The 15,739-nt window shown below is 35.2% G+C and overlaps 1 protein-coding gene across 1 annotated transcript in view; it reads right to left on the bottom strand.

Annotated features, from left to right (window-relative positions):
• Nucleotides 1–15,739, bottom strand: part of LOC149790409 (uncharacterized) — a 116,417-nt gene that overhangs the window by 34,946 nt on the left and 65,732 nt on the right. The window contains exons 7-8 of the mRNA XM_089973217.1: nucleotides 8,958–9,077; nucleotides 5,598–5,624 (exon numbers count right to left, since the gene is read on the bottom strand). Coding sequence (XP_089829343.1) covers nucleotides 5,598–5,624; nucleotides 8,958–9,077 — 147 coding nt within the window. The remainder of the gene's footprint in view (nucleotides 1–5,597; nucleotides 5,625–8,957; nucleotides 9,078–15,739) is intronic.

Here is a 15,739-nt window from a genome sequence, read left to right as displayed (position 1 = left end):
TCTTTGCGTTTAAATGATCATCATTAACCTTCTGAAGAAATGTTCCTTAACTATTCAAATAAAGCACATGCATAATAATGATATGTGGACAGGTATCAAAACATCGACACTGGTTTGCATAGTTCCAAACATGACTTCATTATATAATGCCTGATTTGTTACTTTTCACAGGAACATCTGGCGTTATGGATTCTTTGACCTTTATTTTCATTTATGTATCGGTCTTAATTAGAGGAGGCACACTTTAACTGTTTGTACCGAAACCCTGTTTCTGGAGATTGGGTCAAGGGATGGGCCTGTGGAAAATTGATTAGTAAACTTGCTATAATGTCCTAATATCGGCTTTCTTAAAATTAGTAATAGATAAGAAGGCAATAAGAAACAATGGTGGCTTTACGTTAAAACTTTCTGCAATAAAATTAACTCGAAATGACCCCTTGGGGTTGACTGGAATGCAACTTAAACAACTTAATGCGTCCAAGCACAATAATGCCACGGGGACACTAAAATAATTTAAATCAGCGGTGAATCAATTGCAAAAGACTGGTGGAATATATCCATTCCGTGCAGCCATTCCGGTATTGTTAGCAGTATCGGCCACAGCGGCTAGGGCTGTCAGAACATCATCCTGAATGGCTTTGTAAAATGACATGGGAGGCAGATATGGTAGGTCTATACAAATGGAAAAGGCCTACGATTACCAGGAACGAGTCGTCGAAGACCACTAGGAAGAGTTCGTTGATTAACGGTGTGTGTGTGTGTGAGGTTTTATTATTGCTGTTTTACTTTAGATTATGTCTTCCAACTTTAATATCTTGAAGACGATTTTCGATCTGCAATATGCCACTTCAATCAACTCCGCACATAAACTATGGCTACATCTACTTGTTTTCAAACAATTTACTATTTTATGCACAAGATACTGAATTTAATTGTTTCGCTTATGATAATGATACAAATATTGTCTATAATGAAATCATTTTTAGTGACTGTTTTCAAAAATGACCCAACTTAAAATTCGCTATAAAGAGAACGTCATATACACAGAAATGTTACTCTTCACATTATACATTTCGCAACGATTTGAATCTGGGAAAGGAAGGTTAGTTTGATATCAAAAGGATAGAGAAAGATATAAAACGGACAGTTTGCTAGATATTTTGTCTCCATACGTGTAATCAACATAAGGTAAGGTAGGGTAAGTAACTAAATGTGAGCAACATTATAGAAGATTAACATCACGATTATGATTTCCAGGCAGCACACGTCTTTCGATTCATTAATTAGCAAATGAACCACATAAAATAAATGCCAAGACCGATACGATTGCAGTCATAAATACATTATGGCTTTTTGTGAAGCGATGGCTTCTTTCACGAAGAATATTGTACGAATTTGGTAGATAATGAAAAGCACCACACAAACGTTCAGAAGGGTTCAGCGAGAAAGAGAGAGAGAGAGAGAGAGAGAGAGAGAGAGAGAGAGAGAGAGAGAGAGAGAAATAGAGATTCAATCATTCGTTTCTCTTCTAATAAATAGTTTATGGGTGATATGACGAGAGACAGAAAATGCGAAAGGAAAAGGAAATAGAGATATGTAAATGCTAATGCTAATGCAGAAGGAATACGTGTAAATGCAATATAGAAAAGAACCGAGGGGAAGGCAAAAGGGATATGCTAAAATAAAAGGAGAATGAAATGCAAGAGAGATACAAATGCAGTTTAAAAATAAATAATCAGATCTGGAAAAAAACACTCCTCTCGTGTAAACACAGGTTGACGTTTTGATATTGCCAAAAATATTCCTTCTTTAAAAGAAAAGAGGTAGACATATAGTTGTTTAGTTTTAAGAAAATTGCTGAAAATTGGAAATGGCCGAGATATTATTGGACTGCGCTATTACAAACGGTATTTACTTGTAACGCTAGAACTATGCAGCTCACTCACATCAGATCAAAGTGGTGATTACAATGTGGTCAAAGAATATGTCTTGAAGGCTATGAGATGGTGCCTGAATCCTACTTCAGGGGTTTAGGCATTGTAGAAAAAAACACCATTGGGACTCATTTTGTAATTTCATGGGGAAAAATAACGATTATTTAATAGATGGTGTAAACGTGCGATACATCAATTACTTAAATATGTGTTGATACTGATGAAAAATATGTGGGTGTGATGTTAGTCGTTCATTCAAATGTGCATTTTGTCTGCATGCAAATCTTTTCGTGACACACCTGCGTACACTTTAAACACTTAATAGTAATTAGTAACAGTCAATTTAAAATGGCCACAAGACAGATGGACTGAAATTTTGTCCAGGAAATATAGTATTAAATATCTTTTCTAGACCTCTTATGAGATAGAAAATATAAATAAAATTTTGCATTGGGCTAAAACACTTGTTGTGACAAGGAACACTAGCTCAAACTCCAAACAAAAAATGTTTATATATATATGAAATTCTCTAATTCTGTCGTAAATAAGACAATACGTTTATTTTGCAATATTCATATATATTATTTGAGTGCAAACGGTATTGGTAATCATGGGAGCGTACGGATAACGATGCCTTAAACTAACAATTGGCAGAAATCTCTTCTGATTTATAGACTGCATTTTTATGGATTTAAGCACTGATATGAATTTGCTTACTTTTTACAATAGATGTCAGTTATTTCTCAACAGATATTATAATTCAATTATATGTATTAACTGAATCTGTTTCTTTTTGTTTCTTCACCCATACAATATGCAGCAGATTATATTCTGTCCTTAATGATATGCCAGTTTGGTTTTGACATTAACGTTTCGTGTTATGAATGTTAGAAGGATAATCTATATTATTTTTACATCACCCACCAACACCTTTAAAAAAGACGAACTCATATTTTGATGGGATACATAGATCAGAGTCCAGGAAAAAGGAAAGTGGGGAGTAGCGAGGAAGTGCTACCATAATCATGTTGATAGGCAAAAGCGTGAATTATTGTGATTATGATGCCTATAATTAGTTTCCCATTTAATGGTATTGTTCACCAACTCATACAGCTTAATCCATTACTATTGTAACTGTTCAACATCATAAGCTTCTTACAAGACGATATTATCATGAAAATAATTTTGCACCCATAAATATCGTTAAGCGTGTTAAGAAAAATTGAAATCGATCTGCCTTGGATTGCTCAGCTAGCACTGCTGAATCTATTTACAAGTATGCATATCTGAGGACCTTTGGGCCAGTATTCCTTAATTGCACAAAAAACAATATTGTTCCATAATACTTTTCACTGAATATTTAAAACCATCTCACCTACTACGTGTTGCAAAATGAGATGTGTTACTAATCTTTCGAATAATTTATTTAATATCCAAGCATGGAATGTGATCATTTGATAATACTATACAGAGTTCTGGTTCCGAGCCAACGTTTTAGAAGATACTTGGATATTTAGGAACATCTGGATTGTCTTTAAAATGAAATAATATTGATACGTCTCTTAGCATATTGTTTTGTCTGCACTATCAACTGTCGGGTATTGAGACACACATTGTTGCAACATTTTCTAATGTTAATTAATCTGAGTGTACACCTGTCCATAATTTGTAATACAGTAACATTTTAAAGTTGAAAAATAATTTATATTAATTTATATTGTTATATTACTTATTTATAATTTCTTTAATTGGTGAAAGCAGACAACTTTTTGTGTGGAGATTTATAAAGATTTACCATCTGAAAACAAATTCCTTCATTGGTCAAAACGACAAGCAAGTTAAATTGTTTTGCAACAGAGTCCTGAACCATAATTCTTTCATACAATTTGTTGTTTGTATTATATCACATATGCTGGTAAAATATGTATTTGGTGCTGTAGGCAACATTATTCAATTCTTCCTATAAAGAACGGGACATTGAAGGAGACATTTAAAAAAATATTAATGATATAATTATTTGATCGTGGTTCCTTATCAAATGCATATGTTGCTAAAGCTTCTTAAAACTGTCCACTCTGTTGTCTGGTATAATATAATTTAAGAGGCAAATGATTGTTTTCCCACTAAAACTTGAATGATTTAGAATCGGTATTTAGAACTTTTTTATATTTTAATTTACCTGAAGAAAATACGGTATTACATCTGTCCTATCCAACAAAATGCAGCAAGAAGAGTATTTATTTAATGCACAGGAAACGGGATAAAAGTGCCCGGGCCACACTAAAGTAGCTGACCATGTCTGGTCCGATTATGGGATTCAAAAAAGCACGTTTCAGTCTTGAGTTCGATATCCAAAGCACCGACCCAGCACAACTTCAAAGGCACCTTTAGAAGGAATCCTTTTGGAAACCAATAGAATCCCGTCATATACTCGTTATGAGTTAGTTTTGTATTGGGCGGTGTATATTATGCTCATCATATAAACATTTGATAGTATGCATGCACTTGTTTATTACTAAAGAAGTGTTTGATAGTTATATTATTTTAAAGAAAATTATACTAGACACCTTTTTATAAGACAAAATGTCCTGACATCTTTAGAGCACTGTTGAATCAATAAGTCAAATGTCTTTTAAAATGACACATACGCCAAACGATTATACCCCACCCCGTTTATTTACACATTTCATATCCTTGATAAGAACTCTAGATCTAGATATAAACACAAAAGTGTTTGAGATTGTATTTATTCATTTGATCAAATTGGAAGCGTACATTTCAACTTTACTGTACCTATAATGATCATGATTTCTTTTTCAATTCAGAACATCGGGTAAGAGTTTCCTCACTCCACATTACATGGTGCTTCTTCATCACATAAATTGAAAAATTGCGATAGCAGAGATATCGACAAGCTATCTAACATTCTCTCATCAATGAATAATTCATTGATGACGATGTTAAAAGAGGAAACATATTTTTAGTGGTACACATTCTAATCTTGGGATCGATTGAAATCAATTTCCAGGGTTTAGCACAATTATAATTGATCAAGCTGTATACGTAAATAAATTTATGTTTCGAATTCAATGCGGCCTTGATGTTATCTCGCTAGATTATTGGTTGAAGTTGTGTTCAGGACATTGGTTTTACCATCGGGAATCTCTGGCTTCCTGATATTTGCCATGTACTTTATTAATGTTTTATTAATATACCTGATCTGGTTGACAACGTAGAATGCTCTACAAATCAATTTTTGAAAATAACCCTGGTGCTGTTATTGCGTTTTATGATTTTTCTATGTTACGATTGTTTTGACTAAATTTACTCATCATCAAGTGTAATCAGGCTTTTAATTGTGTTCAGTTTTAATCTGAGGAATTTATTTATTTATATTTGTCATTGGAGTCATAAAGTGCTCGTTAATAAGTTCGTACTAAATCGATATTTTGGATTATTTTGAATTTAGTTAGAGACGATTTTGATCATATTATTGTGATACATCAAGACTGTTAGCACCTCGACACTGTTCCAGGCTATAGGTATATCAGCAAATCATATAAAAAATGAAAACATAATTTAGGTATTTAGACCCTACTCAGATATTAAATTGCGCTTCCTAGAGAAGGGTACCTTATAAATAATGAACAAAGATGGGATTACCTTTCTGGCGAGATGTTTCTTCAACATCTGGAAAACAAAAGAGACTTATAAGATTTGTCTTCCGGCCTGATAGTTCACGATTCGGTAAGTGCATTATTTGTAATGAGGTTTTAGTAAAACCTCTTTGTGATTTTTAAAATGTAGACCGTATGGTTCTCAAGGTCTGAGTGTATATAGACAAGACTTAGGGATGGACGGCTGAGACTATTTTGCCTGGTACAGTTACCAATACGCGGCAGTGACCTGTCTGGCCGAGTCGGGGTTTCTCAACTTTAATTTTACTTGGGTTCCTATCCCATCTCTGAGTTCCATTTTTGTCAACCATAAAACGTGTGTCGCGGTCCGGGCTGCCACATGACCCAGTAAGATCATATTGTTATATTCAACTGGGCCGGGTGAGGTATTTCGTGGTAGTAGGAAACCCGGCCGGTCCCGAGCGGATGGGACAGGAACCCATCCATCTCTAAACGGCGCGTTCAAGAAGCATACTATTAATAACGTTGTCTTCGCAGCAGAATACTCTTCGGAAATAGATTTCATATTTCATCTAGCTTTGTATATTTTGGATGCTCTTGCAGGGCCGTAAAGATTGTATTAGGTTCGGTTAAATTTTCATGTTAACGCTTTGGCTGTTTAATTATTCCCTTATTGAGCAAAATACATTCATATACACATATATATTTGATAAAACTAATGATTTCATATGGTATTCACTTGAAAATGTTTAATATTTTGTAATTGTTATGCGCATAATAAATGCAGACATTAGTTGCAGATTTTAGGTTTTCATATTTAAGGATTACTATGAGGAGATATTTTCTTTCTTCCAAAGTTTGATATGAATCACCCAGTAAATAACAAATGAGTACCAAATCCTTGAACTATATATCTCAATTGCATTTCAAGTCGTGCAGTTGTTACGACTCTATGGTCGTATTATAGTCATGATAATTAACACGTTTTATTTCCAATGAACATACCAAATAAATGTGTTACCTCTCGAATAATATCTAAGTGCAACATACAATATGTCTACAAAATTACAACAGGAACACAAAATATGAGGATGACTCCAAAACAGCAATGAAGCTGATTGCTCTGTTCTCTCCTTATATACACCGTATATTATGACAATATTTCACAATATACCCCATAGGACGGATCTTATTACTCATTTTGCGTCGAAATTGCATATTCATGTGACCTAGCCCAACCAATGGAAAATTGCTGAATATTTATGATACAGACCAAACTCCATCAGTCAATAAGAAATTAATGCAAAAGCAATATTAAGTCTTATTGTTAAGGTTATTATTAATTATTGTCAATGCATACGTCAGAATCTACTTATGGATCGTATGCAATTTTACGTTCTTAAAAGGATCCGGTCACGTAGGCGAAATCAAATAAAGTTAAACTGTAAAATTTGTTAACAGGAAATAAAATTTAAAAATTCAAATACAATGACATACCAGGAGTTACAAAAATATAGATATACATAACACAATAAACAACGCAGTCAGTCAGTTAAACTGTGATTATATTTCGAACACTGTGACAAAAAGAAAAGTGGTGGCCACCCTGGAATTTACATGGGACCGATATAGGACTTTATCAAATGAACAAACATAGCTCGAGTTATATGCAATATTGAAATGGGGACGGTGTTTTGCCCTGATGTGGCGGTGGAAGGACAGCATATATGCCTTTGTATATTTTCTGCATTCTGTTCATAGAAGGTAGCAGTATGAAAATATGTGATTTAAGAGTTTTGCTATTGATATAGGTTACAGCCTACTATCCCCATGATTGTAGCTAACAATATAATAATTCACTCTTGTTTGAAGCCGTGGATAATCTACGAAGTTGACCAATATGCGACCAAACAAGAGGAAAATCCCACCCTGGTCACACTACTGAACTGTCCACGCCTATGAGATAGTGACGTGACAAATACAAGTCCAACAATTATTAACCACAACACGAACTGAGAAATACTCCCGTTATATGAAATAATTTTGATACATAATCAATACATTGGCAAACAATTCACCGATAAATGTGTATTGTATTGTGAAAAAATGTATTGAACTACGTGATTGTGATACCTAATTCCACTAGGTCTGTGGAGCTTTTGCAATGTTACAGAAAATATCAAATCACTGTATCGTTGAAAGAATCATACAGATTTGTTACGAAGGCCCAAACCGATGTTATATGACCTTTCGAACACATATTGGAAATGTATTGATTAATTAATCAATTTAGGAATTATATAAGAGTAAGAACAATGTATATATGGCCACTATTAGTGGAATATGACATTATTGATATTGTACAAGAGAAAGTAAAGGTGCTATCTTTGAGTACAGATAATGACGCGAATGAATTCTACAAAGATGATGCCGACATTGATCCATCAAGCGAATATAATAACCCAAGTAATGTAGATCCCAAGGATACATGATGGTATTATAATATAGATAGAAACAAATACCATAATCAAATCAAATATTTACAGATTTTCTACTCGCTATTTACAAGCCCGACATATCTTTGTATCTTGAAAGCCACAATGACAATTACGGGAAGAACATTTAATAATCATATTGTCGAAAGAACTAATTATGATAATATTTGTTGCACAGCGATGCGCTCTTATCAAAATATACGAGTTGCATGCGATATAAAAATAATTTGTACAGAGTTTAGTGAGAAAATAGAACTCTCGATTTGGATATACACATGAAAAGGTTCCGTATTGTATTTCAGCATGTCGTCAAAACGTTTGCCATGAATTCGGATATACGTCTCTGATAATCAGCGCGATTATTTTATTTGAGAATACTAAAAATGAAATAATTAAACATATTTTGGGTGAAAGCTTAACACAATTTGATGCTTTATGAATCGGTTATAAAAAGTGTTATTTGACAATTTCAAAAATTAAAATAACATTGTATTTCTCAAAGATTAACATAATGTACTAATGTATAAAGTACTCATTGAAAAGGACGTTTAAAGAGATTATAATTATATGGCCGAAAGGCAAAAATATAATTTGTATCCTTTTTATTCATACTGCTAGCCGCTGTTATTTAATGGATACTCAGACTATTAATCCTGACACGATGAAGATTAATTTATCAAAAGACAATCTTCTAATTTGTATATCAGAGACTTCGAAAATTGTGTTTTGTTACGGAACCTAAGAAAAAGTCAAGGCCGATCACTGTTTGCTTTTTGTATTCATTAGATTATTCAATTTATTTTAAATAGAAAAAGTTTGGAAATTAAAGATGCCGTGAAGTAGATTGTACCTACTCTACCTATAGTAAATATTAAGTCATTCTTCTTTACCTGCAGTCGGGGAAAGAAACTCGCGTTTCTTATTCAGTTCGTCGTTGCTTCTCTTTTTCATAATATCTGGTCCACTATCCTTGCGTTTTGTTTTATCCGTTGCTTTACTGAGTCTCACACCTGAAAATAAGAAAGTATGAAAAATGTATTAAAATGGTCATACATTCTGCTTCGCAGAAAGTTGAGCTAAAAATTGTATTTTTCTAGCAATATTTATAATGCATTTTATTCATACATCTATAAGTAAATATGATGGCAGATACTGCCGGTTAAGTGTGGGCTTGTCGCAGTAACCTTTCTATGATATGCTAATTTTCTTATTCTACCTAAGGCGAAATTATATAAACAAAAATCAACTACAAGAAACAAAGTAATTGAATGTATGCCTTATTTCAAAATAAATACATAACAACATTACACAACACCAAAACTATCAATTTGCACATAACTCCGCCCAGATAAATTTGAACTTATTCGCGCGCTAGACATAACTTTCAAAATAAAATGGCGTTTTGGTCTACTTAAAATTGAAATTTGGAGTCATATTGTGAATGAATGCGAATTACAACAATTCCATTTGAGCTGGAATGAATAGATTTTCGTATTGTTGTCGATGCTACGAAATGTTGTGATTATGGACTTGATGTATCTGTGCCAGCCCCACATGAAGTACATCGAATGTCAGCAGCGCGGGGTCAGTGTGTAGACATCTGCAAGTGTGTTTCTGTTCTGCCATTGATTGTTTGAATTCATAATGTGGGAATGATATGAAGTCTTTCAAGTGCAATTATCAAAAAGACGATATGGAGTATAATGTTTATTTCATTTTAAGTGCAGTAAGTAGGATGAAGTTGCTCTCTCACTATAGTCGGAATTACAGTGCAATTTCTAAATGTGTAATCAAGCTTGAGAACCCATGACATGGCTCATGTAATTCGGATTTGCAGCACCAAGAAAGTACATTTTGAGGATATTCTGAATGTAAAATTGTAAGTACAAATTTTGCCATTATTATTACCAGCTAAAGAAGACAGTTTATACCTTGTCACGTGCATGTTATTTGTAGGGATCCAGCAATTTTATGAAATCTGGCATCTATTGGTAGCCTAAATCTAAAACATTGTATCAAGAAATGTAACGCGGAATGTGGCAAAGGACACATAATTGAATTATTGTCTTTGTTTGTGATATGTATTTGTCTAGGGTCTGTTTATTTACTTGTATCTCTTCGTTGTAATATATTCCGCGATTATTATAGCGGGTGGTCATTAGGTCATTATCTTACTAGTTTAAAGCGTTTACAATTGCCAACTTTACCTTTCATTGTCAATTTTCTGTCACACTGTTGGTTTGCAATGCTCTGGATTTCAATATTTCTATATTTATATTGAGAGCATTGTAGTAGTTCATACTTATATATTTTCAAGTGACATCATTGCCTGCGATTTTTAAAACCGAGAAAATGTACGCGTGACGCGTTTATGTCCACCAATGGAACTGGAAGTTCATACGAAAGAAACGTTTGCTTCACGCTGATCCCCGGATTCAGTGATCACATTTCGATTATTAACGATTATCGGACTCGTCTGATTATACGAAATGCGCTGGTCCAGCTTTGGTGTTTATAAAAAGATACATCTAATACTGGAGACCATCAAATGCATACTGTTGGAAACATCTGAAACGCGGTAGGAAATGCTGAAATGTAAGCTTTCCTTGCCATCAATTTCGAACGCTTATATTAACCTGGAGTATTGCAAGCCAACAGCCCCAACTGCAACTTCATGAAGATTGATTGAGATTTTCCTGAGCTGTTACCCTCAGTGACATCAATAGGTTTGGGGAGATGTTGGCAAGGTTATTTGTGAAGCTAAACACATCACTCACATTACTGTTTAAGAACTACGCAAACGATGAATTTCGGCGTACAGGAGGTGCTACTATCATAGTTGTATCAAAAACATGGACTTTGTAGATCACGATTGTTGTCATTTTTATAGTCTTGAACAGCGTCAACGCTGATATTTCTCGCGCACACCACCACAGATGCGCACCCATGAAGTAATATTGTGGTGCAGTTTATGTAGCAAATAAGTACAAAACAAGGTGTTACTGCAGCAAAAACATGTTCGTGCCTTTTTAGAATACAAATCCAAATAATAGTCTATGGCATCGTAAGAAGCTATTTGAAACGCAAGGAGTGACATAAGTTTCTTTGCGGTTAAAGAAAGGAAAATGACAGCGGTTACCAGTGACAACTCACATAATATCATCAGACTGAGCACTTCGACTACCCGTACCACTCTCAAAAGTTTTCGACCACTGACCAGTTCATATACTTGCGATAGTAAAGTCAGTCATGCATTTTCTTGGTGTCTATGGGCAATGGATTTGTATCGATGGTGCCACGTACATGTGAAAGCGTCATTGTTCACCTGAATTTGACAGACATTCAATATGTTGCGTACTTGGTGACACCCTATGACTTATCGTATTTCAACTGATTTGGACTTGCACCAACACTTAAAGTTGTTAATTATTAGACAAAGTCATCTACAATCATTTTATTCAATTATGCAAACGCGGTTGTAACCGCCATTATCCTGTCATCTTGTTGAAGCAGTTCGTGCACTTCAGCGTTTACAAACTTCGTAAACACTTCTTCATTCGACATTAAAGTACGATTAACGTTATATAAAATGTATTATACCACTGACGGACGTTACACAGGCCAACATTGCACTGGTGTGGATCTAATCAGGTTTCCCACCAAAGCGGATTTAGCGGAGTTTACAAGTTTGATTCAGTTGACGTTGACGCAAGTGAGCATGTGATTTTTGAAGATGGAAATGAAAAACTAAGCATTTATTACATGAACATTCAAAATACTGATATCCAGCTGAGAGGAGCTGTCGCACGTCATCTGACTGTGATCAGTGAAGTCGCAGGAATCAAACGAATCGAGAACGGAGATTGCGTTTATCAAAGGCTATGTTGTTTATTCTGAAGCTAAAGTAAAAGAAGATGTGGATTAAAAAATCGCAGATGTTCCCAACCACCACGTGTAGAAAGTTCTTTTAGAACATACACAAAAAATGCTGATCATCCTACGAGATGAGAAAATCCCTGATACTACAATACCAAAAGGTCGAATTGTTTTGATAATGTGAATAGTTTTGATAACCTTGAAACTCATAGCGCAACATTACGCAAGAACAGTATTTATTAGTAGTATCCGGTTATTATATTATTTGGTGTCCATTAACACTGATAACTAACCAAACAATTATCCCGTAATATTCAAATACCAAAGGTGGAAGAAAAGCTGACATACTTACGTCATTAGGTATTGCAGTTGCAGGGTGCTGTGTATGTTCTTGTATAAGTACGTTGTCGCCGTATCATAACTACCGTTGCTACTAAGGCGACTGTCAAAGCATAACAATCTAAGCACAAGCACCAATATTTAAGTTTGACAAGCGTAGTCGTGAATTTTAAATGTATGTGGCAATCGTCTCACACGTACAAACTAAACAAAATGCTGGACAACAACTATCAAATAGTATTAAAGAATCATATCGGTGATACAATGCTGTGATACTTCCGGATCAAACGTGAATATTGCTTTTCAGCCGGATTTAATTAAGCTTAATCACGATGTAAATGCTGCTCATGCAATCCGGAACTTTTAGACATCAAAGCTATTAATGATGAAATCGACAAAGGAATGGATATGATTCGAGATTTTTGTAAGAATACAACAATAAACAATCATGTACGGGGAGGGGTGGTGCTCATTGCTTTAAATTATCTCAGAAAAATTCGATTTGTTTGAAAATAAGCTTTGATTTTGATATTTCCCCTGGTAGAGAGTTTTAAATTCATGTGTTTGTAACAAACAAGTGTTCACAAATCAAACGTGAACACATTTGGTTTAAATCCTACCTAAGATGGATTAGAGTCTTTGGGAAAGGGAGAAAGCTAATAATGATAGAGTTGGAGAGCAGTAGTCTTCAGTTTCAGAAAGAAGTGCTCGGCCATGTCTTAACGTGACATTTGAGTAAAATCACGTAATCAACTTTGCTGTCTATGTAGACCTGCTCATGAATATTATCGCGCATTTAGCAGAACTGTGATGAACCTGCGATTGTACAAATATCATCGACCGCACACAAAACTGACGCTGCTAAGAAAACACACACAGAAATAACAAAATAATGGGAAGGATTGAAGCGAATGTAATCCCTAATCTGGACAGCGTCCAAAATAACACATTTTATTGAACGATCTGAATGTATGCGCATTAGGTTCAACAAATTTTACGACAGCATGGAATACCAATACCACGCAGCATGCAAAAAGCTGACATACTTGAATTGTTGAGACCTATAGTGGCACTGGATCAACTTGCTGTCCTACATAATTCATCATCGATTACAAAAACGGAAAACAAATGAAGCCGATTGCACGTCAGCATAATATACGAGTACTTTGTGGTGCAAGAAAAACTGTTATACTTTCAATAACAAATGCGTTTTAGGATGAACGAAACCGTCGCATAGCATTTGAAATTGCTAATATATCTACTGTGCCTCTGAAAACGCAGACCAATTGCAAGCACCTGAACTTAATTTTCTCAAGAGCAGTGTTGAATTAGAAAATCCAGTGGCACTTTTCGCGCACACATACAAGCCAGGTAAAGATGCTCGACAAATGTTATCAAATATGATTCCTAGAATTAGATGGGTGTTACAATGATTTGGCCCTTCTAAGGTAGATTAAGTTCTTGGTTGTGGGACATAATCGAAAGTCGATAGACAAGGATACATTGAAAACGACTATATCTTGAATTCACAGTGGTGCCGGTTCAATCCTGAACCCTAAAGAGACCAAAACTAGCATCGATGAAACGAACGAAGGAATTGAAAGATTCTCTAGACGTTGGAATTACACCAATTCGGAATCAATATGGATCTTTGACTGATATCCGTGTCAAGTTACTTATCTCCCCATATCGACCGTTTCCTGAATTCAGCTATATTCCAACACCAAAGTGAATCTGTGATAAGTTTACTGCATTCTGATGATCGATAATTTGAATGAGCAACTTTGTCAGCGTTATATTCCGTTTTTAGTAATCAAGACATCCTTAAAATTACCGGCAACACCATCGTGAACTAAGTTTAAGTGATACAGAATTCCCTGTGCATTTTACTAATGCAATACAGAAGAAATCTGGAAGAGTTATCTCAAGTATCGCTGTTAATTTGTTTACTTGGGATAAAGGCTTTTATCCACTTTCACTATCTAGACGTGGACAGCGCAGCGCAAAAACAAAAAAAAAACCATATTGATATGTTAGGGATTAGTGAAAATCGCAGAGTACAGAAATGCCACACCCGGCAAAAATATTCTTAAATTTACTGCACAAAAACAAAAGATGAAAGTCCCTTATATAATCATCTTATCAGTGCGCAATCAGGAATGAATCCGGAAGTAAATACACTGAAGGTACTAAACTTGCTACATGACTCATGAGCAAACACAATTAGGTGTTGCACGTACGAGATCTACAGTTGTACTTGCGACCATTGATACATCAACGTGCTAATATAGATGTTGGTGGTAGTTCCGTATTCACTGAAACGACTTGGAATTTCCCTCGCACAAATCCTCTGATTGTTAGACGTGATCCACACGATGACGGCCCCAAACTATAACGTGCTTGTTTTCTAGGACTATCAATGCTTTCGAAGATAGTAAATATATAGACGAACCATGCCCAGCCAGTAGCACGAAGTTACCAATCTGTTTGCTGTCTGGTGCGTTCAAATACCGCAAAAATTATGTTCGGGTTGTTCTAGCGGTAGAGTTTGTGAAATCATTTTATAATTGGAGGCGGTGTCTCTCGTGACAGTCTTTTGTCGAATCGCATTAGATAGTTTAAATCCGACTACATGTGTGCTCTTTTTTCATTTCAGCTATAACAGTTGGAAGCGTGTTACCCATTTGTGTGATTGTTGAGGATTCATTAATTCCTATGCATAATGATGACCGAATAACCGTTCCAGAACTGTACAATTCAGTAGTTCATCAATGGCCGTGTCACCGTGTGTCAATATAGATCGTGACCAAGACCAACTCAGACATGGTGTAGTGATAGCAATGCAACAACAGATCTGACAAATTCTTGACCAGGATCGACTTGTAATAATCTTAGCCATGTTATTGATCCGCAAACATAAATGCGTTCGAGCGCATCTGCGACACATCCTGACTATTTTGACGTCAACAATTCTCCTTTTTTGTATTTGCTTGCAACATCGACAATGGTTAATGCGTACTTGTATAGTCGTCCATAAACACGATCGTTATGAAGAAATACAAATTATAATGAGCTTCTTTAGACGTATGGACCTCATGCTACCCACGCAAATATTTGGGCACTGGTAAATAAAGTTGCTATAGCTCTTGTTTGGCCAATCATGCTCGGGCAACACCAGCATTGACTTATCTTCGCTTTTCCACAGCGGCTTCACTTTTCCAGTATGTATTTGATCATGTTCGGCTTTTTGTATCCATGTTTGTTTGTTTGTATTAATATAATTTTTATTTTAATCGCCTCCCAAAACAGTAATGGCCTTCTTACCTCCTTTGATGAGCCATCTTTCGATTCGTTATCCAGCACGTGGTCTCGAAATCGCATTCAAGTCATGGACGGGATACACATCGGCACGATGTCTTTCACGGAAACCGTTTTATATTTTATAAACAATGGCGGT

The sequence above is a fragment of the Sinohyriopsis cumingii genome, chromosome 10 (genome assembly GCF_028554795.1).
Source record: "Sinohyriopsis cumingii isolate HCF-2022 chromosome 10, ASM2855479v2, whole genome shotgun sequence".
NCBI classification, from domain to species: Eukaryota; Metazoa; Mollusca; class Bivalvia; order Unionida; family Unionidae; genus Sinohyriopsis; species Sinohyriopsis cumingii.
This window is presented reverse-complemented; position numbering and strand designations above follow the sequence as displayed.